The sequence below is a fragment of the Aphelocoma coerulescens genome, chromosome 3 (assembly GCF_041296385.1).
Source record: "Aphelocoma coerulescens isolate FSJ_1873_10779 chromosome 3, UR_Acoe_1.0, whole genome shotgun sequence".
Classification (NCBI taxonomy): Eukaryota; Metazoa; Chordata; class Aves; order Passeriformes; family Corvidae; genus Aphelocoma; species Aphelocoma coerulescens.
The window spans coordinates 42,321,727-42,348,713 of NC_091016.1; the positions used below are offsets into that span (position 1 = coordinate 42,321,727).

Consider the following 26,987-nt stretch of genomic DNA (forward strand, 5'->3'; position numbering starts at 1 on the left):
TGGATACACCGAACTGACAATATGTTAATGCAATATAAAAGTGTAAGTCCTACAAAGCGATGCACAAGACCTTTTCCTCAAACAGGATTATGCAGCACCAAACAACACAAAATCTTCGTTTCCTCAAAAAGATACATACCCTTCCTGGAAGAACAACTGCTTTAACCACTCTTGAGATCCCAAGGTCATAGAGACAGAGAACACTTCCCTCTGCTTCCTCCAACCCAACCAGGAGTCCAGTCCTCTTCTGCCAAGAAAACTCCGTCACCACGCGAACAGCGGGAGGCTGCTCGTTCACTCCGCTGAAGCGATACGCAGAGAGCCGCTCTCCCGTCACAGAGTTCACCACCTCCAGCTGAGGGCCACACGCCAGCCACGCCAGGCCACTTCTGCCTGCAAGGGAAAAGAAACACGACTGAGCAAATCCCCAGCAGAGGAACTGCAACAACAGCCAGGCCGCTGTCACTGCGCCTTTCCCTCAAACGCGCCAAAGGGAAGAAGACCGAACTGCCCACTTCTGGACAATGCTTTTAAATCACCCAGTGCAGCCCTCAACCAGTACATCCTAAAATTAATAACCCCGTTCCTTTGCATTTGTACTTGTCATTCCTGCACTCAAGAACGTTGACTGTTTGGGATAAAGATTACAATAGACTGATCTCTAGTGTGCACATCATACTTGCCTTGCTTTTGCTAGAAAACACCTACATATGTACAGGAACACAAGTCTCAAAGCACACTTCAAATACAGCCCATCTAAACCAATTCATTTCCAGTTTAAGAATTTTGCTTGACACATGACTACTCTGGGCAGGGATTTGGACAGGAAATTATCTTCAAATGGGCACTGCATTTCAACTTTCACACTTTAACAAGTGTTGTTTGACTGAAGAATTTAACACTTGCTCCTTCACTGGAGAACGTCAAGCTCAAAAGAAGGATCAGCTCCATTACTGCACTTACAGTCAGGTAGGTAAGATTCTATCTGGTCTTAACACAAGCCCAGACATCCAGACAGGCATCCAGCTCTACCTTCAGATCACCTAGAAAGTCAACTAGCTAATCTGCTTAGCTGCTTTCAGCAACTCTCACTGGGTCCTCATCTGCATTCTACTAAATACCTTGGAAATACATGGGTAGCGCTTAACAGAGCTGTCCTCTTCTTCCCATCTTTTATTTAGACTAGAGAAGAAAAAGGAGCATATTGCATCTCTGTAACTATTTCTGCATGGGATGTTATGATGGACGCTTGACCTGGAAGAAAGAAATCCATCCCAAAATCTCTTCTTTGAAAACTGCCTTCTATTTCATTCACAACTGAGGAGGGCATGGTCAGCCAAATTATTTTAATTGCACACTAATCTACTTCAATAGATTGGAGCAGGCTGTTGCAATTTCAATGCTTACCATTTCTAACTGCTCAAATATCCTTTTAGCGCTATCAGAATCTGATGCATTTTATTTAACAGAATCAACCTGATGTTATGACCCTTTATACCACAACAAAATTTAAAGGAAAATGCTCACCTCCAGAAAACTTCCCACACAACACAGAGTCTAGGGTGATCTCATCTTCCCCAAGTGCCTGAACAGTCACCTCTGGAAACTGCAGCAGACTGCTCGTTACCTGAGCCGTTAGGTCTCGCATTCTTCACTGTAAATAAAGAAAAAAAGGCAAAAAGAAAGACTCATGTCAGCCACAAATATCTTTGAGAGTGACCCAAGCTTCATCAGTATGCAGTGACAAATCTCCTATACATCATCTGTAGCTCTTTCTGCTTAAAAAAAATGGAACTCAGGACAGTTTTTCATCTCACAGCAGAGCAAAAGGAGAATCTTGTGCTTTTCTGATGCCTATGAGATCAACAAAAAGTGACATAGAAGGATGGACAAGATAAATAATAGGAAAGAGAACAACACACCGAGTTCAAGCTTACTCATCCAGGTTAGCAAGCTGTGATCTCAGAAAAATCGCATTTTAAAAAGCTTCTCAGTAAGAGGTATAACTCCCTGCCCTTTCCCTTGATGTAATACTTTATTACTTGCTGTCAATTGTCTTCTAATAGATGTCACAGATCAGCCATGTCTTGTTTACTTTTTGCATGCTTTAGTTTTGACATTCAGGAATACAAAGTTCTTTACTAAATTCATCCTCAAATTCTTCCAGAAAACATACTGCTGTTAATTTCAAGCAATACTGACTTTCATAGCACATCAATTAGAAGTACTTTTCCATACACTTAAGAGGTAAATGTAACACAGCACTTCAAACTACTTGTTTTTTCTCTACTGAAATCATCATATTCTTTATTCCAGTCCCTTCCTTCCTACTGCCTTTCCTTATCACATCTCTGCAGTATTAGACAAAAAATTTCTAGGCCTCTCAGACAGTTTCACACCCATACAGGTACTCCACAAGAGTTCACATTTCAGTGTGTCAAGACAGACTTTTTTCTTGTGGAAAAACTGAAGAGCTGAATTGATTTACAGGATTAAATAGGTGGCTAAATATGAGATAATCCATATGCATGGAATACAAATTACTTTAAGTATCTATGTTTTGCAAGTCATCTGGCTTATAGAAAAGGCCTCTGAAAGACAAGACAAATTCAATTGTCTTGTTCAAACAGTACTGCTTTCTTCATGGTATCTCAAGGTATTATACACAGGTCACTAGTGCTGGGTTGCATCCCTGGATCTGCTGCCAGCAGGACAACAACGAGCACGTGAAGCACAGGAAGGATAAGTCAGGGGCCTGCACTAAGCACAGGTCAACATTTTGACAAAAATGTTGCTGATGGCAAAGCCAGTACTGCAGGATGCTGCTGCAGCCAGCCAGCCTGACCACTCTGCCAGCATTCACTACTAGCACAGATCAGGTTCCAAGTGGGACAACTTATTTGCAGTAGTTCTGCTGAGTTTCTTTTTTGGTACTTGCCATCAGTTTCAAGTGACAACTTCTGCACTGTATCCAGGGGCTCCAGAGAGAAAAAGGCCTCACAATTTGACCAGCATTCTTGCTTAGTTTAATTGCAATTTAGTGGATATATTTTAGGAGTAACCCATAACACCAACTACCAATTCAGACACATCTGGTTGGTGAATAGCACCTTTGAAACGTTTCAGTGTGTGCTTGTGTTCCTGTCACTGGGCACCACTGGAATGTTCTTGGTTCCATCTGCTTTACACCCTCCCTTCAGGTATTTATGTGCACTGATGAGGACCCCTGAGCCTTCCCTTCTCTGATGGGCTGAACGGTCCCAGTCTCCCAGCCTTTCCTCAGAGAAGAGCTGTTCCAATCTCCTCTAACCATCTTTGCAGCCCTTTGCTGCAGTCTCTCCAGTACCTTCATCTCTCCTGAGAGACTGGCGAGCCTGGACCTGGACACAGCACTCCAGATGAGGCCTCACCAGTGCTGTACTAGAGGAAGGATCACCTCCCTCCACCTGCTAGCAAAGGTTCCTCCTCATGCAGCCCAGGCAGGATACCACCAGCCTTCTTTGCTGCAGGAGCACAGTGCTGGCTCATGGTCAACTGGGTGTCCACCAGGACTCCCTTCAGTCAAGCTGCTTTCCAGCCAGGCAGGCCCCCGCACATACTGATGCCTGGGGTCGTTCCTCCCCCAGTGCAGGACTTTGCACTTCCCCTTATTAAACTGCTTAAGGTCCCTGTCAGCCCATTTCTCCAACCTGACAAAGCACTGACTCTGACAACATATATTAAGGAATTTTAGAAAAGTGCACAAAATTCCAGAATTATTGTAGTGGATAATTTTTTTTTTTTTTTTGTAAATAAGCATGGAGAACATCTGTGTGGTAAGTATATGATTGTTAATAAAATATACCACAATAACAGCAAGATAGCTTTAAGAAAAGAGTGAACAAGTATCTTCCAGTAGGGCAGGTAAGAGCATGCAAGGAAACTTCTCAGCTCTGTGCTCTCCACGAGTCACCCTGAGTGACCCTGCCTGGGTCACTGCCTACCTGCTGTGCCAAGAGCACAGAAACTTGTGTGCCCAAATTGGAAATCAAATTAAAACATCCTCTACTGGGGAGATCTGAGTTTAAAAAACAAACTGCTCACCATCCCAAACTCCCCACCATCTCAAAAAGAATTCTTCCCTGAGGTAAAGCTCATACATTGACACAGTATACTCCTGCCCTCAATATTAAAAAATTGTGCTTATCAGTGCACGAACCCCAGTAAGAACCATCAAATAAGTAGAACTCAAAGACTTGAACCATTTTTGTAAAAAATAAAAATACCAGAGCATCAGGCATGCTCAGGTTTCCTCCAGTAAGGCAATGATCATTTTAAATACTTTTTTTAATAGGACACAGAAGAAGACTGATAAACTTCGTAACAAATCATGAACAATATATAGTGACCTGTCTATCAGGATGGTTTCCTTGCATCACTTTGCTAAGTTAAACCAAGAATTACTAGGAAATCAAAACTGGGGGGGGGGGGGGGGGGAATAATTAGATCTAGATTAAAGGCATGAAGCCTTTCCTTTAAGAGATATATCCAACAGCAACTGCATTTCTGCTCTCTTTGAAACAATAACTACAATCACATTCCTATTTCTGCCTGTTAGAAATCAGATTAGGGTAAAATGTCACATGCTTACTCCATTTTCAGGAATAAACCAGAATTCAACCTCCCCGCTGTATCCTACAGCAATGCAGTCTGTGGGCAACCTGCCAAAATGACCATTCTTCTTCACCCTAGGTACTTATAACTTCCAAACATCATGAACTATTTCCAAAGACAGGAATATCATAGGTTTTGGATTAGAAAGCTTGGGAGGAGGGAAAAGAGAAAGAAAGAGAAATTGCATGTTCAAGCAGAATTACATACAGCCAAGTCAGAGTTCTGAGATGTCAGTTTTGACTGATGGTGTTACATGAAAATCAGTTTAAAAGCTCAACAATGTTATGGGCTCACTGAAGAAAACGCTAGAAATATGGTCAGTCACAGCTGAAGACAAGATTTCATAGGACACGTTGACTTCACTGACGTCAAAGAGAGACCTTGCTGCCATCTCTCATCTCTGTATTTGCTCCTTTGTTCTACTACTGCATTTTGGAAGACACTTCCAGCATACCACACTGGTATGCCATCACACCACTTGCCCCTTCCAGCACAAATTCCAGAATCACATCGAAGAGAAAGACCTGCGAGAATCACAACCTCTTCCAAACCCCCTGCTCAAGCCACCCTCTACAGCAGGATGCCCAAGCCTGTATCCAGATGGGTTTGGAACACGTTATTCTCCAACAGGCTTTTACAGCCAGCAAGCTGACAAGATCAACTGCAGAAACACCTGCAACCCATGCAACAGGCCCTGGTGGTCGGTGACTCTCTCCTAACAACTTAAGGATTCTATTCTCCCCACCACACCAGTAAAAGGGTGTCACAGCAGGAAAGGCCTGTCACCACTGTTTCTCCAAAACTATATCCAACACCTTACTAGGCCTAAGACACAAAATTAATAGAAGCTTAATCACGCTTGTAAAAGCCAACACTAGGCAAATCGAGGAAGGAGAGCTGAGGCAGCACGTGAATGAGGAGCTGTCCTCCCCAGGATCCAAAGCTATGTGCCCAAACGCATGGGACAGCTGCCAGCCAAGGCTGACACAACCACCCAGACTGACGGGCCCTCCAAAGGCACCAGCACGGCCACGCTCAGCCCTGTACCCCGAACGGGGTGTAGCCATCCCGACACAATCAAGTCCCTCAATTTCCTTTAACTCCCCTACACACGATCAGGAAGCAATCGCTAGACCTGAAAGACTGACACCAAGCATTCTAGCAGCAGAAGCTCCACACCCGGACTCACAGTTTATTACGGAAAACACGGAGCACTTTTGTTTAAGCCAGCAGCAACTTTGCTTCGCGATGTTTTGCTTCATGCAAAGACCCAAAGACCCCCACAAATCGCACTGGATTATTCTAAAGCTGTGGCCTCCCAACTGCACCCATCCCTCGTCCCGCAATCGCCGCTCTACGCACAGAGCGCATTTCCCGCCTCCTCATGGAATACAACCCCGAAGCCCGGCGGGGGAGGGGGAGGCGGAATTAGAAGAAAGTAATGAAAACCCCTCCAAAAACACGACCGAAGGGGCGAGAACAGAGGGCGTGCGCGGGTGGCCGGGCAGTAGCGAGAGCTCCCGGCGGCAGCCGCCGCATCTCCCACGCCCCCCAGGCTGACGGAGCCTCCCGGCTGCGGAGCCTCCCATGTGCGCTGCCCAGGCCGCACCGCCGGGGCCTCCCCCGCCGCCGGGGGCCGGGGCACGTGCGGCGGACACGGCGCCGCAGCCCGGGGGTCACTTACATAAGGGACGGGCGGCCGGGCCCGCCCGAGGCCCCCGCGGGCCCGCGCTGCGCCAGCAGCGGTGCCGGCCTCTGCGGCTCGGGAGCGCCCGGTACCCGCTGGTACGGGGGAGAAGGAAGAAAGGGAGGAACGAAGGCAGACGGGCGGGCGGGGGTCGCCGCCGCCACCTCCGCCGCCTCCTCCTGTCTGCGCCGCTGCCCCCAGCCCAGCCCAGCCGAGCCCGCGCTCCTGGTACGTGCCGGTACCGGCGGCATCTCCCTCCCGCAGCGGCGACAACGACACGACACGGCCCGGCCCGGCCCGGCCCGGCCCCGCGCGCCCGCGTACCCACCTCGCTCGCTCACCCGCCGCGCGGGGGGCGGGACGGGATGGGGGGGCAGGCGGAGTTCTCGCGAGACCCGCCGTAGCCTCCGCGGGAATTTTCAAATGCGCGGGACGCGGCCCCGGGCGATGGCGGCGGCCGCCTCCAACTACGAATCCCGGCGAGCCGCGCGCTACCCGCTTCCGGTCCCGCCCCGTCGACTGCTGTCTCTCGCGGGGTACGCCGGGAGCTGTAGTTCCCGGGCAGAACCAGCGCCCTGCAGAGCCCGTTCCTGCCCCCGCCCCGCACCTCGTGGGCACGGCTCTGCTCCCCTGCACCGCCAAGGGGGAACCCCCTGGCAGGGAGAAAGCTAGCCCTGCCTACCTGTGTCCATCTCACCGCAGGAGCCGCTCACCCCCTTCTCCCCTTTCCTCCCAGTCTATCTGGATTTAACTGAATCCAGAATGGTTTGGGTTGGAAGGGACCTTAAAGATCATCTAGTTCCATCCCCTCTGCCATGGGCAGGGACAGCTTCCACTGGACCAGGTTGCTCAAAGCCCCTTTCAACCTGGCCTCGAACGCTTCCAGGGTGGGGCATCCGCAACCTCTCTGGGCCACCAGTTTCAGGGCCTCATCACCCTCACAATAAAGGACTTCCTCCTACTATCTAACCTAAACCTACACTTTTTTAGTTTGAATCCATTCCCCCTTCTCCTGCCACTACATGCTCTTGTAAAAAGTCCCTGTCCATCTTTCTTGTAGGTTCGCTTCAGGTACTGGAAGCCCAGTCAATAGGTCACCCATTTAAAAGGATTTTAAAGGGGTAGGCTATTTAGCTGCAGTTTTTCTGTTATTTCTAATAAGAAAGTATATGTAAAATCCCAACAAATTAATACAAAATTTATGTTAGTCACTGAAAGGAGAAAAAGTGAGTATTAAGTCAAAAGTGCTAGATGCTACTCCTTTCACTATATATATTGTAATGTAGTCAAAACATTCTTTGACTTTAAAAAAAAAATTCAGGTATTAATAAACATATAGTCTAGTAGAAGGCATCCCTGCCCATGGTAGGGGGTTTGGGACTAGATGATCTTTAAAGTCCTTTCCAACCAAAGCCATTCTATGATTCTATGAAGTTTGCAATACTTCTAAGAAGTGGCAGCACCATCAAAGGGGTGACAAAGAAATTTAATTTCTCCCAGCATACATTATTTCTAAATTAGAGCTATGCCTCTTAATGTTGAATCTGCCATTCTTTATATTATTATGCAAATCTTTATTGTGACTTGGTGGCTGCTGTTTCCATTTTAGATCTATTAATTTGTATCATACAAGAGCATGGTCATGGAAAAGGAACCCACCACACCAGGCAAGAAGATTGCAGGGGGCTGCCCAGCTGCTGAGCTTAAGGGGAGGTTGTGCCCAAGTCACAGGGTGTCAGTGAGACAGTATTTGCCTGCAAAGAAGGAAGCCTGGCCCTCGTCATCAGCTGATATGTGATGGCAGGACTGTCTCTGTTACAGATGAGTGGTTGTGCTTTATAGTAGGTGCAAGTGGCTGCAGCCACTCTGGCCCCTGAAAAGCCAACAAACACCAAACTGTGGTGGTCAGGTACAAAAGCTTAATACCTCACTCGTGGTTAGGGTGAGAGACCATAATCCTCTGGTTCCCAGTTTACATATTTTTATGTGATAGGTTCATGTTTTCCCCTTCCTGTTTTATGTAAAAGTTTGTTAATATTCATTTCCCCTGAGTTAATATGTATTAATTCTAGAAAGTTCTGTAGTACTCGACATCCCATTGGTTCCTTCCCTAAATCCTTCCTTTGTGTTATTTCCATTGGTTCCCTTGTCCTCAACCCTGGCTCCTGTCAAGTATCCCATTTGCTGTATCCCTTATCCCCGCCTTTCCTATCCCCACTATAAAGTCCCTGAACACCTCAGCCCCTCGGTTCTGTTTCTTCCTGCCATTGTTTTGCCTCCGTAAACCTTCTGTGTGAAATTTATACAGAGAGTCCCCTCTCTCAACTTATTTGCCTCTGCCTGCGTGCCTTCCCATCAGTTCAGGGACGGCTCCCTCGGGTGAGGAGCACACCCCCGTCCGCCTGCGCCTTTGTGTGTGGCTGTGCCTGCCATAGTGCAGTCAGGTTGCGGCTACACCTCTGGGCTCTCTTTGAGCTAGCAGGCAAAAACCTGGCAGTGCTTGGAGAGAGACAGATCTGGGGTGGACTATGGAAGGTTTTGAAAGTGAGAACAAGCAGCTCTCATCTAATGTGACAGTAAGGAGCTAAGAGAAGAATGCAAAGATAGGCACGACAGCACCAAAGGACCAGCTAGACACATATCCTTTGCAAAGACATTTAGAGTGATTATGTGCAGGACAGGGCTACATTTATTAAGGGAAGGACAAGTGCTTTGGCAGTAAGAACAATTCAAAGTGGCAATTCAGCATGGATGAGAGGCTTAGCTCCATGCTTGGAGAAGGAAGGGCTTCATGTCAGGAATTATTTGTAGAACAGTGCTTGAAAGGCTTGGGCATGGTCTGAATAAGGACAGGAGGAGAAGTCTGGATCAAAGGTGTCCCCCCCCCATCATAGGCATATGTGAACGTTGGCCTAAACAGCAGCCAAGGGGCAGTGGAATGAAGTGGGCTGGTTCAGCTGAGCTTGAGCTTCGACTGACAGCAAAGCTTAATCTGAGCAGACATCAGGGAGCTGGGCAAGGATGTATTTGGAAAAAAGGCCTATGACTCATCCTGCCCAGTTTTAAGTGTCTACAGTGCAGTCATCAGTCCATTCAGCTAGACTCCCTTTTTAGGTAGGGAAAGGAAACCGCTTTTTCCTGAGTGCCATTCATCTGGCTAGCTTTAGATTCCTCCTATAAGATTAGCTGTAATGGAAACCTAGATGGCATTGTAGGTAGAGACAGCCGTGCTGTACCCTTTTACTTTTGGTTAGATTGATCACTCTTTTAGAGATTCATCTGAATAGAGCACTGGATTTTTAAGTTGCTCGGCCAGCAAATTTATGTTTGTGGTAGGGATGACACAGAGATAAGTCACAGAAGAGAAAGAGGACAAGAACAGAATTTTACACCACCCATGCTGGAGTCAGGGGAGTGAGATAAAGAGGAACCTCCAGAAGACGTGGTGGTTGAGTGAGGGAAGGGAAAGGGGAGGGTAGAGCTTTGAAAGACGGAGAGAATAATCTCTCAGGGAGAGAAGTGCAAGCTGACTCGTGGCAAGTGCCTGACAGGTGAATGGAGACGTAAGGGAGAGCTGGAGCTGCCTAAGAGGAGGTCATTTCGAGGCTCCCACAAAAACAGTGCTGACTGAATGTGGGGGCAGAGGCCAGATGAGGGAGGAGGAGTTTCATGAGGAGGAGTCCAGTTTTTCACTGAGCTTACAAAGCAAAGAGAATTGAGGTGCATGTTTGTACTGGGTTTGTGTGGCCAGGTTTTGGTAGTGGAGGAGCCTCAAGGGTGGCTTCTGTGAGAAGCTGCCAAAAGCTTCCCGTGTCTGACAGAGCCAATGCCAGGAAGCTCCAAGCCAGCCTGCTGCCTGCTAAGGCCAGGTTCATTAGCAATGGTGGTAGCTCCTATGGCATAACAGATTTAAGAAGTTAAAAAAGGTGCAATTCCAGCCAGAGAGAGCAGTGAGAACATGTGAGAGGAACATCCCTGCAGACACCATGGTCAGTGCAGAAGGAGGGGGAGGAGGTGCTTCTGGCACTGGAGCAGAGATTCCCCTGCAGCCGATGGTGAAAACCATGATGAGGCAGCTGTTCCCCTGCAGTCCCCTGAGGTCCATGCCAGAGCAGGTGATTGTCCAAAAGCAGGCTGTGACCCCGTGGGAAACCCACACTGGAGTAGGCTCCTGGCAGGACCATGGAGAGAAGAGCCCACACTGGAGCAGGTTTGCTGGCAGGACTTGTGATCCTGCAGGGAACCCATGCTGGAGCACCCTGTTCCTGCAGGACTGCATCCCTTGGAAAGGGATCCACGCTGGAGCAATTAATGAAGCACTGCAGCCCATGGGAAGAATTCACACTGGAGAAGCTTTTGGAAGACTGTCTCCTCTGGGAGGGACTCCACAGTGGAACAGGGGAACAGTGAAGTGTCCTTCCCTTGAGGAGGAAGGAGCAGCAGAGACAATATGTGATTAACTGGCTGCAACCCCCATTCCCCATCCCTTTGTGCTGCAGGAAAGGGAGAAAGTAGAGAAAATCAGGAGTGAAGTCGAACCCTGGAAGATGGGAGGGGTGGCGGGGAAGGTGTTTTAATATTTAGCTTTCGTTTCTCATTGTCTCACTCTGATGTAATTTTTAAGAAATTAAATTCCTTTTCCCCGAATCAATTTTGCCCTTGACAGTCACTGGTGAGTGATATCTCCCTGTCCTTATCTCGACTCATGAGCTTTCATTGTATTTTCTCTCCCCTGTCCAGCTGAGAAGGGGAATGATGGAGCAGTTGGTGGTTTGTAAACAATAAGAGTATTAATATATGCATTTATTGAAATGGTAAAGAGCCAGAGAAGAGTGAGCAATTAAAGAGGTAAAATGAGAGTAAGGCAATTAAGGAGATGAGAGAAAGTGGAACGAACAGCAAGAAAAGGATCAGGAAGACAAAACCAAAGGAGAGAGCTCTGTGCCTGTGGCACCCCCGAAGACTGGGAGAAAGATAAGTGGAAGTGGGTTTGAGATGAAGGGATTACAAAGTCAAAACACAGGAAGAAAGCAGTGAGATCTTGTGCAAATAGAGAAGGAAGGAGGAAGGAAGATGCAGTGAAGAGGGAAGATGCTGCAGCTGAAATTGTATGCCAAGTGTATGCAAATAGAAAATGCTCAGCTGAGCTGGAAAAATTAGGCTGCTTGGTGTACCAGATGTCGTCAGGTTTCATGCAGTTAAGATTGCTGAAAACCTGATGGACAAGCTGTATTACAAAGCTAATATTCTTACTCAGCTAAGTTAATGATTGCCAAGTCTAATTGTTAAGGCTGGGTAGGGAACCAGTGAAGTCACAGCTGCAGCAGCACAGCAGCTTGGAAATGGAGCTCCCGAGACTCATGCACCAGTTCAGCTGCTGTACAGCTGCAGGTGCCTGGACACCAGATCCTGATGCACCTATGAGGGTACCTGGCCCTGCAATATCCCTCCCCAGAGGATTGGGAAGCTTGGAACACAGCGCTGGGTGCAGGGAAGGGCTCTACTGAGTCAGACCCTCTGCTTTGGGAAAGCTGGGAGAAGACCCCAAATGCAGTTTTTGCATTACAGGGAGCTGGAGGTGGTGTTCAGGGTCCCCAGTGTCGTTCTGGGCAGCACAACCTTTCTTCCAGGTCGATAAGTCAATATCTAATTACGAGTGAGACTCACGAGCTCTCTGCTGCTTTGTGCTGTGCGGCACTGCTGTGCAGCTGTTGCTCCGCTTGGCATCCAGTTGGCATCCACTTTTGCCTTTGTGTTGCATTTGAGTATCTGTGATTCTGCCTCAAAAAGTTAAAATGGAAAGTGTTGCCTTGCTTGATAATATTTTTTTCAAATAATTGTGAAGAGCACACAGTAGCATCCTCTACAAGCACTTCTTGGTCCTCATGGTCTGACATTTTCACTAAGCTGTACCAAAAGTAAGCAAATCTTCAGATGAAGAAAGCCCTGTGTGTAGTGGTTTGGTCTAAAATACTCATTACTGTTTATGAATGTTAATGTTACTGTTAATGAAGTTCATTCTGTCAGGATGTATCAGAGATGTAAAGGTGAAACAAAGAAGAAAATGCTGCAGTGGGGTAATAATAATCCTGTCAAGAACAGGATTGTTTATAGGGACAGGCTACTCAGCAATGTGGCTATACTTATCCAAATTACAAGGGTACAAGTTTAAAAACAAGGATTAATTACTGCCTTTCAGTAATTACATAGAAGGAACTGATTTGGAAAAGGTATGTGGTGTTTTTAAACCCAAATATTAAAAAGACTCAGACACAACAGACAGGTGTTGGGGCTTTTTGAGAGGTTTTCCCTGTGAATTGTTTCAACTGAGGAATTGTTTCAGCTGAGATTTTTTGTAAGGTTTAAAAGTATGATCTTAATTTAATTTTCTGGACTCAGAATGTCTGGTTGTGCGATACTAGCAATTAGTTCTATACATTTTTTACTCTTAAGTAATTTTTAAGTATTCTCAGCCTTTAAGTCTACTATATATTTCATTGGGAATAAATATTTACAATTTTTCCTTTAAAATTGTATAAATTCAATTGTAGGGCTTTAATAATATTACACATTAAAAGCATTAATTAGTGCTTTTCAACATCAAAATCAAAGTAATTAGAAACGTAATGAGCCGAAAATAATACAACGGGATCTCTTCTATTCTCCACTAGAGCAGCAATAATTTAATATGAAGAGAGGCACTCCAGAATTTCCCAGAGAAAGAGAAAATTAAGTGGTGGTTGGGTTGGAACTGTGGTTGCTTAAGAGTCATGCAGTCACAAAAAAAAGGAGGGACAGAAGTGTCTGCATTTCAGTTTTAACAGAAAAAGAGGGACCTTAGGAGACCTTGAAAACTGCATTCTTGAGCAGCATACTGAGTATTATCACATCTCCGTTTCTCCTGCAGAAAATGTTACAGCTTGATTGTCAGAGCTACTCCCAGCTGTGTTTTATGCATTACAGCATTATATACTACTAAGTTTGGGAATTGCTTTTTCTTACGTTTCGTTGTTATTGTTGGATTTCTTTCCATTGTGGTAATCTGAAGCCTAGACATCTTTCTCTTGCAGACTGAAAACATGGCTTTTCTTCCCTTAAATCATGTTAGGACAGGAAGGTGTTTTCTTGGTCTGGTCCTCTGTCACCCTTCCGCTGTGTGTAGCCATTGGGTAAGTACTGTGGTTAGTGGGTTTGGTGTGAGCTGTGACACTGGGAAGACCTGTCCTTGCACCAACACATAGTTTGCACACTTGTGTTCCTAAACGAGCAGAAGAGAGAAGACAAACACTGCAAGGTCTGCCTTCAGGCTGGTGGGAATGTGTTGGTTTAACACAGCCTGGTTTTTGGTGGGGGCGGGAGAAAAGCTGCTCAAAACTTCTATGTCCGGCACAGAGTCAGTTGCTGAAGGCTCTGACGATGGGCAGGTTGCTAGCCCAATTAGACAAGTTGGTAACACCTCTGTGATTGCATATTTAAGACAGGAAAAACCACGGGAAGTCCTCTCTTTTTTCTCCCGAGGGGTGTGAGGTGGCCGCCAGGGACCACGCGGCTGGAGCCCTCCTGAGGCCGGGGCCGGCTGTGCGGTGCCCGCAGGGACCGGGTGGCCAGCAGCGAGAGACGTGGCGAGCAATGCCCCGATCCAGAGCCCGGACGAGATCAACCTCTTCATTGCAACTTACAGACACCAACTTTCTTCCAAGCCAGAGGAAAGGGAAAAGTGGGGACACGTGAGGAAAACCAACATGGTGGCACCAAGGTCAGTGAAAGAAAGGAGAGAGAGGAGGTGCTCCAAGCGCTGGAGTTGAGATTCTCCTGCAAGCCATGGTGAGGACTGTAATACAACAAACGGTTTCCCTGTGATTCATGAGATACATGGGGGGTTGCAGAGATCCAAGCACAGCCCGTGAGGAAGAGTACTCACACTGGAGCACATGGATGCTGAAAAGCTGTAATCCCGTGACGAACTCGAACAGAAAGAGGTGACCCTTGCTTTTAGCAGTAGAGGAAGAGAGCCTGCACTTCCAAACTAGAACAGCTCATCCTTAAAAGACTAAACCCATGAACTAAAATGACTCACGCTGGGCAGTTGTGGGAAGACTGCTTGGCCCGTGGGAGGAACTCATGTTGCAGCAGGTTTGGGCAGGACTGCTGCTTGTGGAAGTTAAACCACGCTAGAAAAGTTCGCAGAGAACTATCTCCCATGGGAAGGATCCCATGGCACAGCAGAAGAAACTCTTTTCCTTAAGCATACTGAAGAAAGATTTTTAGGAAGTGAAATACTGACCAAAACCCCATGTTTTGTTTCCTTGTACAGTCAGTGGAAAGAGGGAGGGACTGGGAAAGGAAGGTGTTCTGAAGGTTTGTTTTGGTTCTCATTACCCTTTTTACTTTTAATTCTGTTAATAATAAATCTTCTCAATACTGTTTAAGTTTTGAACCTGTTTTGACTTAAAGTTTTTTTTTCAATAATCCTTAACTCATAAAAATGAAATTTCTAATTCCCCCTCCTCTGCTCAGCTGTAGCAGAGGGAAATAAGTAGATGGTTTTTTCGTGGGTGCCTGGTGCTTAGCCAGCGTCAAACCGCATCAGGGAACCTCTGAGTAGTATTAGTAGCTTGACTAATGCCATTCAGGCTTTTAATTTCATAATTTATGGGCATCATGTCATTTATTGAAATCTGCACAAAGCAGTCAGAAGTGAAGAAATGAGGGATTTCAAATATTTCACATTGCTCACATAAGCGTTTTCCCCCTAAAGTCGATGCATTTCTTCACAGTGCAATAACCTTCATGTTAACCCAAAATTAATATGGTTCTGTCAATAGCAAGGCTGAGAAGGAATGCAGATGTATCTTCAAGGGAGATGATTTCTTCTGGACACAAACTGGTCATTATGATAGGATTTATCTCATCTGCCTTCGGCTGTATGAAAGACGAGTGTATCTACTTTAAGTGTGCCCTTAGACTGTTTTTATGCAACTGTGCTGACTGATGCCTAAATCAGATTTCCCTTGCTTACAGCCCTGCAAGTGCCCTGTACCTTACCCTATCTCACCTGCAGCACCACTGCCAATAAATTAAGGAAGCCATCCTGGCTCCCTTTTCAGCTGGAGGAAAGAGTATGCACTTTAGCAGACCTTGTTTGTCCCTTTGTAGGAGAGACACCTGGATAAGTCAGACCCTCTGGGGTGCCTGGTTCTCCCTCTAACATTAGGGAGAGCCTAGAAAAATGGCAAGGAAAGGTTGCTTCAGTTCTAGATAGCTACCTATGGCTGGGAGGAATCACTCTGTTCACCAAGAGCTGGGAAGCAGCTGTGGTTATACCTTGTTTAGTGCATAGCCAATTAAATTCCCGTAAAGCAAGCTTCTCCCATGTGTTGTGCTCATCAGACTGCTCTAAAACCTTCCAATTATCCATGCTGATCATGAAATGAAAGGCAAATAACTCCCCAGATGCAGGAATCTCTATAGCACAGTTCTTTATAGGGAAGTCCATGGCTTGCATTTGCTTTTCCCTCTTTTTATGTTTATTTTTACGTTGGTGCAGGTAAAGGTACATGGTTGCTTCAATGTGTCTAAAAAAACCAACGTATCAAAGCAAACCAAGGGTAAGCAGAGCTGATGTGGACATGCAGAGCAGGAAGTTTCTTTCTTCTCTGTCGTTTTGTTAGCTGACCACACAAGAAATTCCCGAGTTCACCAGCAGTGTTTCACTTGCCCAGCCTTTTTGGTAACTGATATTCCTTCTTCTGCAGCATGAAGGTCATACAATGAGGGTATCCACCAGGCAACAAAGAAAGACCTTCATGTTCTGGAGCACCTGGGCTGCATTGCACATCTTGAGAAACGTGGGGTTTATGCTCAGTGGCCTAAACAAACAACACTCCTTTACACAGGAAAGGATTAGAATTCCCTGCACAGCACATGTGCAATCTGGCTGAATTAATTGTACTATTTGAGCGCAATGGTTTTTATGCCTATGGTTTTTTTGATAAATCCCAATGATCAGTAGTCCAATACCAAGATTTTCCCTTGAAATAAAAACTGATAATTTATGCAGACCTGAGGTTGCTTTTCTGGCCTCTCTTCCAGCTCTGACAAATCCCCATCACCCTTAATAAAGGAATAATGAGCTTGCACATTTGGAAAATAACAAATTAATCCTAAAGAATAAGATCTTAAAATCTGACTTGGAAATATAGTTTCCCTGTGATTTCAGGTGCAGGGGGATTTTGAACTCAGTAGATGCAGTGCAATAGCAACAGACTGCACTGAACTGAAGAAGTGGGTTGCTATGCTGAGGTGCTGCAAACTAGCCTTCAAGATGCTTTCTGAGGTCTAAAATAAAAACACTCCAGTTCCACTTGCACCGAAACAACTCTGCTGACTACAGTTCATTATCACTGTGCAAATACTGCATGTGTAAGGTGGTTTATATCATGTTCAAATTTGGAATGCCCTAATTCAACACAAGCTGAGCTGGGTATCACTGAGATTATTGGTATTAGACATTTTCTTTGGTGATTAAACTCTACATGTGTGACCTCAGGGCAAAGTAACAGTAGGTGTTAACTAGAAAACTTGGAGGCAATCAAATCTAAACTTAGGTAGCAAAACCCCAAATGCCAGAAAATGCAACCTGGAAAAAAAAGTTTAGACTGGCTTCTTTTCGTAAGGAATGTGTCTGTATATGTTGAAATGACCATCGAGGACAGATTTTTGCAAAGCGCACAGTACCCAGCAGTTCCTTTATAAGCAGAGAATGCGAATTACAGAACTTGTTCATGGCCTTGTGGAGGAGAGCTCAGGATATCTGTGTTTCCTCAAACAATCTGCAACAGACTGGCTCTTGAAAATATTTGAGAGAAAGAGTCATTTCCCAGCACAGGTGAGGTTTAATGTCGATGTGCCCAGCTGTGTGAGAAGCGCTGCTGAGTGTGAGTGACTAATACATTTGCCAGCACAGCAACTTCGATGTGTAATTTATTGTCGTGTAGGCTGTCTGGATAGCTCAGCCCTGCAGCCTTTTATTTTTCCAGATGCTGATCACCTCCTGAGAAGTGCTAAGACATCTCATTTGTCAGGGTGTGCTTGGTGTGTTGCTGAAAGGGATCAGAGCCTTGTTGGGTTTGTGACCCACCAGTCCTGAAAAGTTAAGGTGATCCATCCTCTGCAAACAGAGACAGCTAACATAAAGCCAGTGCCCTTGAAAGAGCCACTGTGACCTCTGGTTTGAGCAATTTAGAGGAGACATCACTCAGTCTGCTGTATCTGCTCATTAGCTGCTGGAACAAAGAATTACTGTGAATAAATAGTCCTTTTAGATTCCGCTACTCCACCATTTGAAAGCTAAAAAATATTTTTCTGGAAGTGGCATAATGGAAATTAGCTGAGTGGCACCAGCTTGAGGCTCTCCCTGGCAGCCTCAGGCATGGGACAATGCCCAGCCAGGCTTCAAGGGAGCCTGTGGAGGGTAGTCCCCATGATTTTCCCTCCTGCCCAACTGCCCGTGCCTGCAGTGCCTGGGTTGGTTTGTGTTGGGATCATGTCCCTGGCATGGCTGGGACAGCTCCCAGAATTGGTACTACCTGACCTGTATGAGACTTCACTTCTTTGCCTGGGGCTCCAAGAGGCTTTCTGGGCAGAGGTCTTTTTCCTGCCAGAGAGACCCGGCTTCTGTGTAACACCAACTCTGTTGAAACACATCACCCTAGGCAGGGATCAGCTGGATTGTTTCCCCATCTCCACTAGAAACTACACCAGCAGCTTGTACCATGTTAATTATACAACACAGTGGGGCTTTCAGAAAATAAATGGATGGTGATTCCCTACAACAAGCATTTAAGGTGAGTTTGTTTGCCAACTTGTGTTGCTTGATAATTGTAGGAAAAGATTTCCTTTTAATGCGGGAGGTATATTTGCTATCTTCTCCCTTCTGCTAGCAAACATTTGTGCTGCAGATTGTATGGCGTCCAACATCAGCCAGTGGGAAAAACATGGAGTTCCCTGAAAAAATGCTGACAAAGAAGCAATATATTTTCTTGATGCTGAGCCTCAAACAATGGATGGATGTAGGAATGATTTCAATAGCTCAATAAGGACACAGGGCAAGGTACCACCTCCCTGCCACCAGTGCCAGCCGCAGAGCCAGCTCCTCCTCCTGGGTGCCACAGCTGCACGCTGCGTGGCTGGCACACTGGTGCCAGGAAACTACGTGGTGTCTAGGTTCTTCCCAGGAAGGATTATTTTCATCTAGAATTTCATAAGATTTGGAAAAGGGTTGAACACTTAAAAGCTGCCAGGGATCTCCAGAGCAAAGAAGCCAGTGTGTGTGTCCTGTCAGACACCTCACCAGCTGATCCAAAACTAGTTGTGAGCAAGCTGAATTCACTTAATATCATTGATATTACAACACCAGTCAGTGACAGGAGTACAGTTGAGAAGCAGAGAGCAACTTTTGCCTGGTTTTGCTATGTGACTCATCCTTTAAGAGGAGAGTTCAGATTTCCTTGCAGTCTCACTGTGGTCCCTGGATCTGCTACTGCTGGCAAACAGGCTCCTGAGTCTTTTGGGGTTTTTTTCAGATGTACCCAACTAAAAAATCTGAATTCAGCAACTTTCGTCTAGGGGCACTGGCTGAGGTCAGAGTCCCATCTCATTAGGCTTCATATAAAGACAATTTATCCTGTCACACAAAGTGCTTGCACCTTGACAAACTGGATGGGAAGCAGCTACAGTGAGAAATGCCTTGCCAAAATTTGTGCAACAGATCAAAAGTTGAGCCAGAAACGTTAACCAGCTACCCCAGTTCCTGGCATCTGAGTAGACCTGCTTCAAACTGGCTAGCAGGTGGATCTGTGTATTTATTCATACCAGTGGCTGCCGCCTCCTAAGAAATATGCTCAGAAACTTACACTGCAAAATTAAATATCGTTTTGAGGAATTGCTGGCCCCTGGCTGACCAGCACTTTAGCCAAGGAACAGCTCCAGCAGCAGCTGCTCGTGCTGAATGATGAACATTACCTTCCCTGAATTTTGTAGAGCTAACAGCAGACAAGGACCTATTGAAGAGCCAAATGGCACCATTGACTTCTAGTCCACATGTGCCCATGATCACATCAGATAATTTTACCCAAAAATAATTGCTGTGACTTGGCCCTGGCTTTGGAGAATAAAAATGCACAGATTTTTTCAAGAGTTAAGAAGCTGGTTCAGTATTCTAATCTCTTTCTGCATAAGAACAAATCACTGGATTTTACCTAGTTATTTCCACATCCAAATCATGACTTCTGGTCGAATGACAAATTATGCTGCTGCAGTTTGTATGCTAGCTGAGCGCCTCTCACTTCAGCTGAAATTAAATCGTAGGATAAGTATCCTCCTCTCCAGCCCACTGCCCTGAATGAATGAGGTTTGTCCCAAAGTATCACAAATTATTTTAGCTCCTTGCATATGTTACAGATTTTAGCTGCTCTGCGCTTTTTGATTTATTAATCAAAAGCAGCTGCCTGTGAAGGAGTATTAGGTAATTAGAATTTGCTTTTGACTGTGTTGCCCATGAGGTCTGCCAAAAAAAAAGTAGTGCTGTAACTGAAGAAACATGACCCTGGAGATTGACACTGGATCCCTGAGCATGCACTTAGAGTTATGTAAGTTCTCCTGTGGTTAACCTGCTGGATTTTAAAGAGGGGATTACAAGTTCTCAATACTAGTCCATCTCTTTTAAGAATATTTTGCAGTGAGTTGACCCAAGTTATTTCACCTCGGCCTGAAACTTTTTTGGACAGTACCAGAATACAGTGCAATGTACTGGTGAGACTGACAGAGGGGCAAAGGGGAGGTCCTCAGAATGAAAGGGAGACAAACAAGCAACTGTGCAGGCTATGTACAGTGTTAAAACCCCACAGCCAGTGGAGGGAAAGCAGGGGTGATGCTGATGACAGTAAGTAAGCAGCTTCTGCCAAAAAAAAAAAAAAAAAAAGAAAGAAAATTCAGAACCCTCAGAACCCAGGAGTTGCCTGTACTGAGAAGGTGATTTTTTCTTTCTGTGATGCATATTAGTAGGGATTGGGTTTGCCCAGCAAAGGTTTAGCTGCCCTGCAGAGCTAACACTATATGGGTTGCTGGTTGTTGTAGTACCCAGGCTGCCTTTACAGAGATTCGCCTGGGAAAACTGTTCTGGTGGCCATGACACTGCATAATTAGAAGAAAAAGCAGTGTACACCCCCAAAATGATATGTTTCCATCTACTTCATCAGCTCAGGTAAGGGGTTGTTGTGCTACTGGAGCAGCCACAGCTTGCAAGTGTCCGCTGGCAGCAGAGCGGAGCAGGGAGCAGCCTCACCGGGGGAGCCCGGCAGTGCTGCTTCATTGTCACAAGGCCAGCACTTTCTCGTGGCCCAAGGCTGAACAAGAAAATAAAGTTTCTATCAAGAAAGAGACTTGCTGCCCAGAGGGAGAAGGAATGCAGTTGTTGATAGAGCTACAGAAAAGGACTTGTGGGAAATCTGAGGCAGTGCCCCACCAGGAGACCAGGGTGATAACTTCTGCTGCTACTGCCCTTCTTCTGGACAAGTCTGGGCTTATGGTCACTACATCTTCATGTGGCCAGATTTTTTTTTTTCTTGTTTGAGTGCCAACCATAGGAAACAAGTTTGATTCCTTGCACAACTGTTACCATTTTTGGGAGTTATTTTTCTTTAGTCTGTTACAAAACTCTGCATGGGATGAGCATCAATAGGGCAAACATTATGTGTGCTAGAGGCAACAGCTGTTATACTTGTGCTTGAGGAGGAAGAAAGAAAATCTTTTTGTGATTACTGCCAGCAACTTCTTCATGCTTTTTGGTAAGAGTGAGACAACAGCTGGTACAGACACATGTTCCTCTCCCTCCCCATCTTGCATTATTAGCAACTGTTAGTGCAAGTCAAAATAGTAGTCATTTACTGGCAGTAAGTAATTTTATCTGAAAATAGTTAATTTCCTACATGTGTGAACACATTCTTAAATGAAAAGATACAAATTACCAATAGTAATTTTATTGAAATAAATGGGTTTTTAGGCTGTTTGGACTGAAACTTGCACAGCATCTGATGTTTATGGCTATAGCAATAAAATTCTCATGAAATTTTCATCAAATCATTTGAATGAGAGGTTAGAAACTTGAAATGCACTGTCTGAGGAACTAGTAATGTGACAACACTCTGCATTAAGCAATTGCAGTGTTGCAGTTGGTAGGAAGTGAGACTGTCAACATGTCCTCGGACCAAGGGACAAAAATACCACCACAACACACTTTGCTGTGATTGAGAAATCCTTCCAGTGAAGAGAAATAAAAGACAATAAACCAAAGGGGTTTGAGCCTGACACCACGAGCAGGTGACGTGCAGTGCCCAGCCCAGCTCAGGCAGTGTTACAGATGAGCTGCTCCTCCAGCCACCTGCCTTCTTCACTCCTTGCTCCTCAGAGATGAGCAGGCCCGGAACACCTTTGTTTTCACCACTTCCACATAAGATAATGCATCATTGCTTCTGTTACCTTTGTCAACTCAAGGAAGTGGGGGAATAAATCCATGTCCCGTCTTGGGTGCATACTTTGTTTTTTTTCTGGGGAAGGAATCTGCTTTACTCCTTGAGCTCTTTTGCATACCTTTCTTAGCCCTTTCTGCCATTTCCCATGATAGCAGCTGGGCAACATGTTGTCATACTGAAGGACTTTCTCAGACAACAGGATGGGAGAGCATAGCATCCACCTGATGAGAGTGAGCATGCACCTGCCTCTTACAACAGATCTGGCTGGGCAGTGCTAACAAGCTGCTTCTTGAAAGGATCACCTGCTAAAGCTGAGAAGTTCTCCAGGCTGGATGAAGCCTCCATAGGAGACCTTCCAAGTTACACAGACATCACTTGAGGAGGTGTCATGGGTGAGCACTGTGGGTTAATCAACCCCGGGATGATGAGTCCCCAGTGTGATGCCGATGTAAACCAAGGTAAAGACAGTTGTCAGATGTGTCAGGCCAGGCATTTGCAGTAGGCTTTATTGCTATTGCATTAAGGTAGAGGTTGAGGCCTTGCCTGCAATCCCGGGACTAAGTCTGGTCACTTGTGTTCAGAGAAGATTAAGTCAGGTGGAAACAGGTGAACATATAGGGTAATTTTTGGCGGATAATGTGCTAAAAAATGCCAAGAAGAAGTCACTGCATCTTTTGTCAGGGTTGCTAGTAAGGACAGCATGCTGGGAGCCTCTCCAGCCCCGCCACAGCCCTGGACTGCAGGCCAGGTCCACCTCTGAGTCATTGCCGTGCCTCCAGCACAGCTGTGAATCATCCCTCCTTGGCTGTTCCTCCTCTCACAGTTAAAGCACAATAGAAAACCCCAAACAAAATTGTGTTGGGTGAAGGAAGCATGGTGTTCTTGTCAGAAACCGTCACGCACTCCCTGCCCTCCTGGGGGATGCCAAGGCAGACCCACTGCTGTGGTTAAGATATTTTCCTCTCTGTAACACTCTAATTGCCCAGGACATCTGGTGTAATCAAGCCCATTCCTTTGATTTACTCAAATTCCAGTTCACTCAGTTCCCAGTCACTGCTTCAACCAGGGGAGCAGGGATGGCTGAGGCTGGCAAGAGCTCATCATGTCCTCTAAGAAGCAAAAGCAACACTGTCAGTAGACCTCTAATGAGATGTGCTCACAGCAAGAAAAGCTGAGGAGATGGTGTTATGACACCAGCTGCCCTGCAAAGCAAGGGCTCAACCAGAAATTGTGGGTCAGTTTCACTGTATATTGGTTTCAAATTAGTGGTGACAATTACTTGGATATAACCAGGTGATGTCTGGATTACAAGGATATCTAGACATCATCCAGACAACATTGCACAAATGGGTACATTTGAGGCAGCATTAGAATCTATCTTTCTAATAAAGGAAGCCCAATTAATAAACTTATTAGTAGCCTTTCTAGCCAGGACCCATTCATCCAGTCTGGGATAAGCCAGAGATAGACGGGCTCTAAACAGAGCCCTGGTCAACAGAGAGTCCCAGGGGACTCACAGCCCAGCATCAACAACTAGCACGACCCCGCTTCAGAGAACATAACACCATGCTCAGAGCAAGGATGGCACCCTGAACCTGCAGGCCTGTCCACTGACACTCATCAGAGCTGATGTTAGAGATGCTCCTTCATCCTTAGCCTGAAGTGCTAAGACTGGGAATGACTTGTCTGGGCAGAGAACGTTGGCCCCACTGATGCCTTCATGCCATGCTGAACTTCATCCACAAAGTTCCCAGTGGTCTTCCCAGCCAACAGCTTTCCCATTTCTTACTGTCACTGAGCCTTCTATAGAGCTCCTCATCTGATCTGGGCTGACCTCCCAAACAAGCCAGTCCTGCCAAGGGCTCCCTGCCTTAGTCCAGGAACTGACCCTTCTGTCCCTCACAGGGAGTACAAGGCCTCTGTGTTCACCTCCTCCAGGACCTGCTGAAGAGTGGAAATTCAGCAGTCTTCTAGTCTATTCCAACTTCATTTGTTTTCAGGGCAGGAAACTCCATTTTGTTGCCTCTACTAGCTTCTCTTTGCCACCTGAGAGTTTAGGCTTCATGCTGGGTAGGTGCATAGTGACAGTATGCAGGGTACAGGCTTGCATCTCCCAGGCTGGCAAAATCCCAAGTGCACATAGAGCCCAGAGCCTCAAATGCTCAGATCCAGTTTAAAAAGAGCAGAGGAAAAGCCTAGGAGATGGACAAGAGGAAAAGTAAGATATGGAAGGGCATCAACCCCACAGAGCCAAGACATGGCTCAGGTACTGCCAGTTCAAGTGGAGTCTGAAGGGCAACACTGAACTTGCTCACACAGACCCAAAGAGCATGCTACACAATTCAGAAGGCTTCAGAAACCTTGGAGGGGACTGTAGGAGAGGAAACTCTTCAAAGATATTCTTCTTGGCAAACGAACAAAAAACCCCCACAAACAACAAAAAAAGCCAAAAACCAAGGCAAACCATAAGTGAATCAAATGGTGCAAGGTTTTGCCGTTGTGGGATGCTGAGGCAGAGCTCTTTGGGCTGGCCTCTATCCTGCCAGAAGGACAGATGCTCTCAGCTGGGCTGCAGGAATGGCAGTCTCTGCTTGAGCTGGTGGCTAAACCAGCCTGGAAAAGAAAGGGAAGGCATAGGTATACAAACTCAGTTTATCCTACTCCTCCTTGTAGATGATGTTTAAGAGCCCAAGACCTAGGGAGAGAAGAAATTCTGAAATGCCTATGAAAAAGCATCTCAGCGAAAATGAGGGAAAACCGCAATATTGTTATTATGAAAAAAAGCTTGCCTGGGTTGCCAGGGTTAACACATGCTGGGCAGAAACAGAGCTGAAAATCACTGGCTACAGGCCATTAGTACATCTGAACAGAGAAAACACACGTGAAACCAGATCCTTGCTGAAGTCAGGGAGATTTTCACCATTTGACATGCTGCAAAGTGCCAGTTGCCAAGCCTGAGTTCAGCCCAATGTCATCAGCACAGCTCTAGGGTGTCCAGCTGAGTTTTGTGAGTCCTCATTTTTCTGTTTATGACTTTATCTGCAGATATGCTTGTAGCCCTTTGGGATCAGGCTCTGGCTTGCTGGCTGTGAAGCAAAAGTTGTATCACATGTAAGAGGACTGCCTGGCATAGCTCAGTTACCATCCCCAGAATTATTTCTCAGTGTACAAACCTGCCAGGACGTGCAAGGGTAAAGTTTCACCCCACTGTGCAGAAGGCAGGATTAATACATTCAGTGCTGAAAAACACATTTTCCTATTTACTACCAGATATAAATTACCAGCAGAGGGAAGAAAGGATTTAGATCAGGGGACTCCATTGATGCAAATGTACTTTAATTCCAGCTTTTTATCCCAAGAGTGATATTTGCTGGTATTTTAAAATTGCCTGTAGGCCTGCCAGAGCCAGCTTCCCCCATCTCCAGAACATCCCCTGTGAACATAATTTTCTTGGTTTCCTTTACTTGAATGCCTTCCAAGTTTCTAATTGGTGAAAGGACAGGGTTTCTTTTCCTGCAGAGATCTGAAACACAGATTTTCTGGTCAAATGGCAGAGATACTATTTTGGCAGAGACTGATTTCCAAATCATCTGTGAGCTGCTCTCTTGCCGGGGAGATGTGAGTCAGTTGAGAGTTTCCATGACAGAAAACAGATTCACTCAGGTCTGCACATATGTACCTGACTGCGCTGGGCAAGGAGGGCTTTGCTGTGGTGTAACATCCCCAGGTGTGGCAGCCCCCTATTAGGCAGGATTGAGGATGAGAAAGTTGAAGATGGGGATGCAGAGCAGGACTCTCCCAAGGTTGCCAGAAAGCTGAGTTCCCCTTCACAGGTGTGATACCCAGTGCCCTGTGGGCACAAGGAGCCCATGGCCAGCTCCCAAGGTCTGGTGGGCACAGAATAGGGGCACAGGGGGCTCATGGAGCTGTTTCCCCTCTCACCATTCAGGCAGAACAAACTCACCCCACACAGATTTTAGTTCAGGCCCAGGCAAGACTGCTGTGAACTCCCTGAAGTGAACCCCTCAGCAGCCACCTCCTCTTTTACCATGTAGCATAAAAATGCAACATATCCACTTACAGCAGCAACACTGCCAGGCAGGGGGATATTCAGCCTGAACAGACATAGTGTATTTGGTATGGTAGGGAAGTGTGGCTGGGACAATATTATGTGTAATCTTACATGGCAAACTTGGCAAAAGTAAACTGGAAAGCAGCCTGTCAGGTGCCTGTGATGCTGGAGCTGGTGTGAGAATTGTTCAAATAGGATAATTCAGGTTCTGGGAATGACACTGCTGGTCAGAGGAGCCAGACATAGCCGTTTCCCAGCTGATCATAGGCAATGCATATGCCATTAAATGAATGGATGTGGGCTTACTGGGATGTACTTCTAGCATTCTTGTCTCCTCTGTGAGATTGTATCCTTCCAGCCTGGGTGTTGTAAATGACTGCCTGGAGGAGCTAATATCGGGAGGGGGGAGGCCTCGACACCTACCTGAAAAGCATGCTGGCGGGATTATTCCAAACACTGAATCAGTTAAGATCAGTCTCCTCTCTTAATATGCAAAGGAACTAACTTAAGCATCCTCATCTACTGGAGGGTGTCCCTGCCCACAGCCAGGGGGCTGGAACTGTATGATCTTTAAGGTCCCTTCCAACCAAAACTATTCTGTGATTCTGTGATTCTGTGATTCTGTGATTCTGTGATTCTGTGATTCTGTGATAATGAACTTCTGAAAACTGTCTTTAACCTTTTACACTTAGCATACTAAAGGTAGGTTTGTTGGAAAGGCAGCTGTAACTTGTGATAACATAGACCAGAACTAGATCCAAGTATCTTCCTTTACATTTCCAGGTGTTGCTATTAGGCACTTCTTGATGTCTGCCTCCCAACTCTGCTCCTGCAGAGATCAAACTTGCTAACTCTTTTTGAGGTGAATAATGGCACATTCCCGAGCAGCTCAGTGGCTGTCAATGGCTTTACTCACAGAGCATGCTACTACTCGTGAGGAGCTGGCAGACCCTGGCTCTGAATCCGTATCGGATGTTTGAGTTTCCTAGATCACATTACTCACACGGGGACAGTGGTGTTTGAGTCTGACAGGAGCCATCTCTAA

At 46.0% G+C, this 26,987-nt stretch overlaps 1 protein-coding gene across 1 annotated transcript in view; it reads right to left on the reverse strand.

The window, feature by feature from the left end:
- LOC138107982 (protein ELYS-like) overlaps positions 1-6,754 on the reverse strand; it is a 43,886-nt gene extending 37,132 nt beyond the window's left edge. Inside the window, exons 1-3 of the mRNA XM_069009946.1 lie at positions 6,669-6,754; positions 1,528-1,654; positions 140-393 (exon numbers count right to left, since the gene is read on the reverse strand). Of these exons, the coding sequence (XP_068866047.1) occupies positions 140-393; positions 1,528-1,648 (375 nt within the window). The 5' untranslated portion in view covers positions 1,649-1,654; positions 6,669-6,754. The remainder of the gene's footprint in view (positions 1-139; positions 394-1,527; positions 1,655-6,668) is intronic.
- Positions 6,755-26,987: the final 20,233 nt, after the last annotated feature.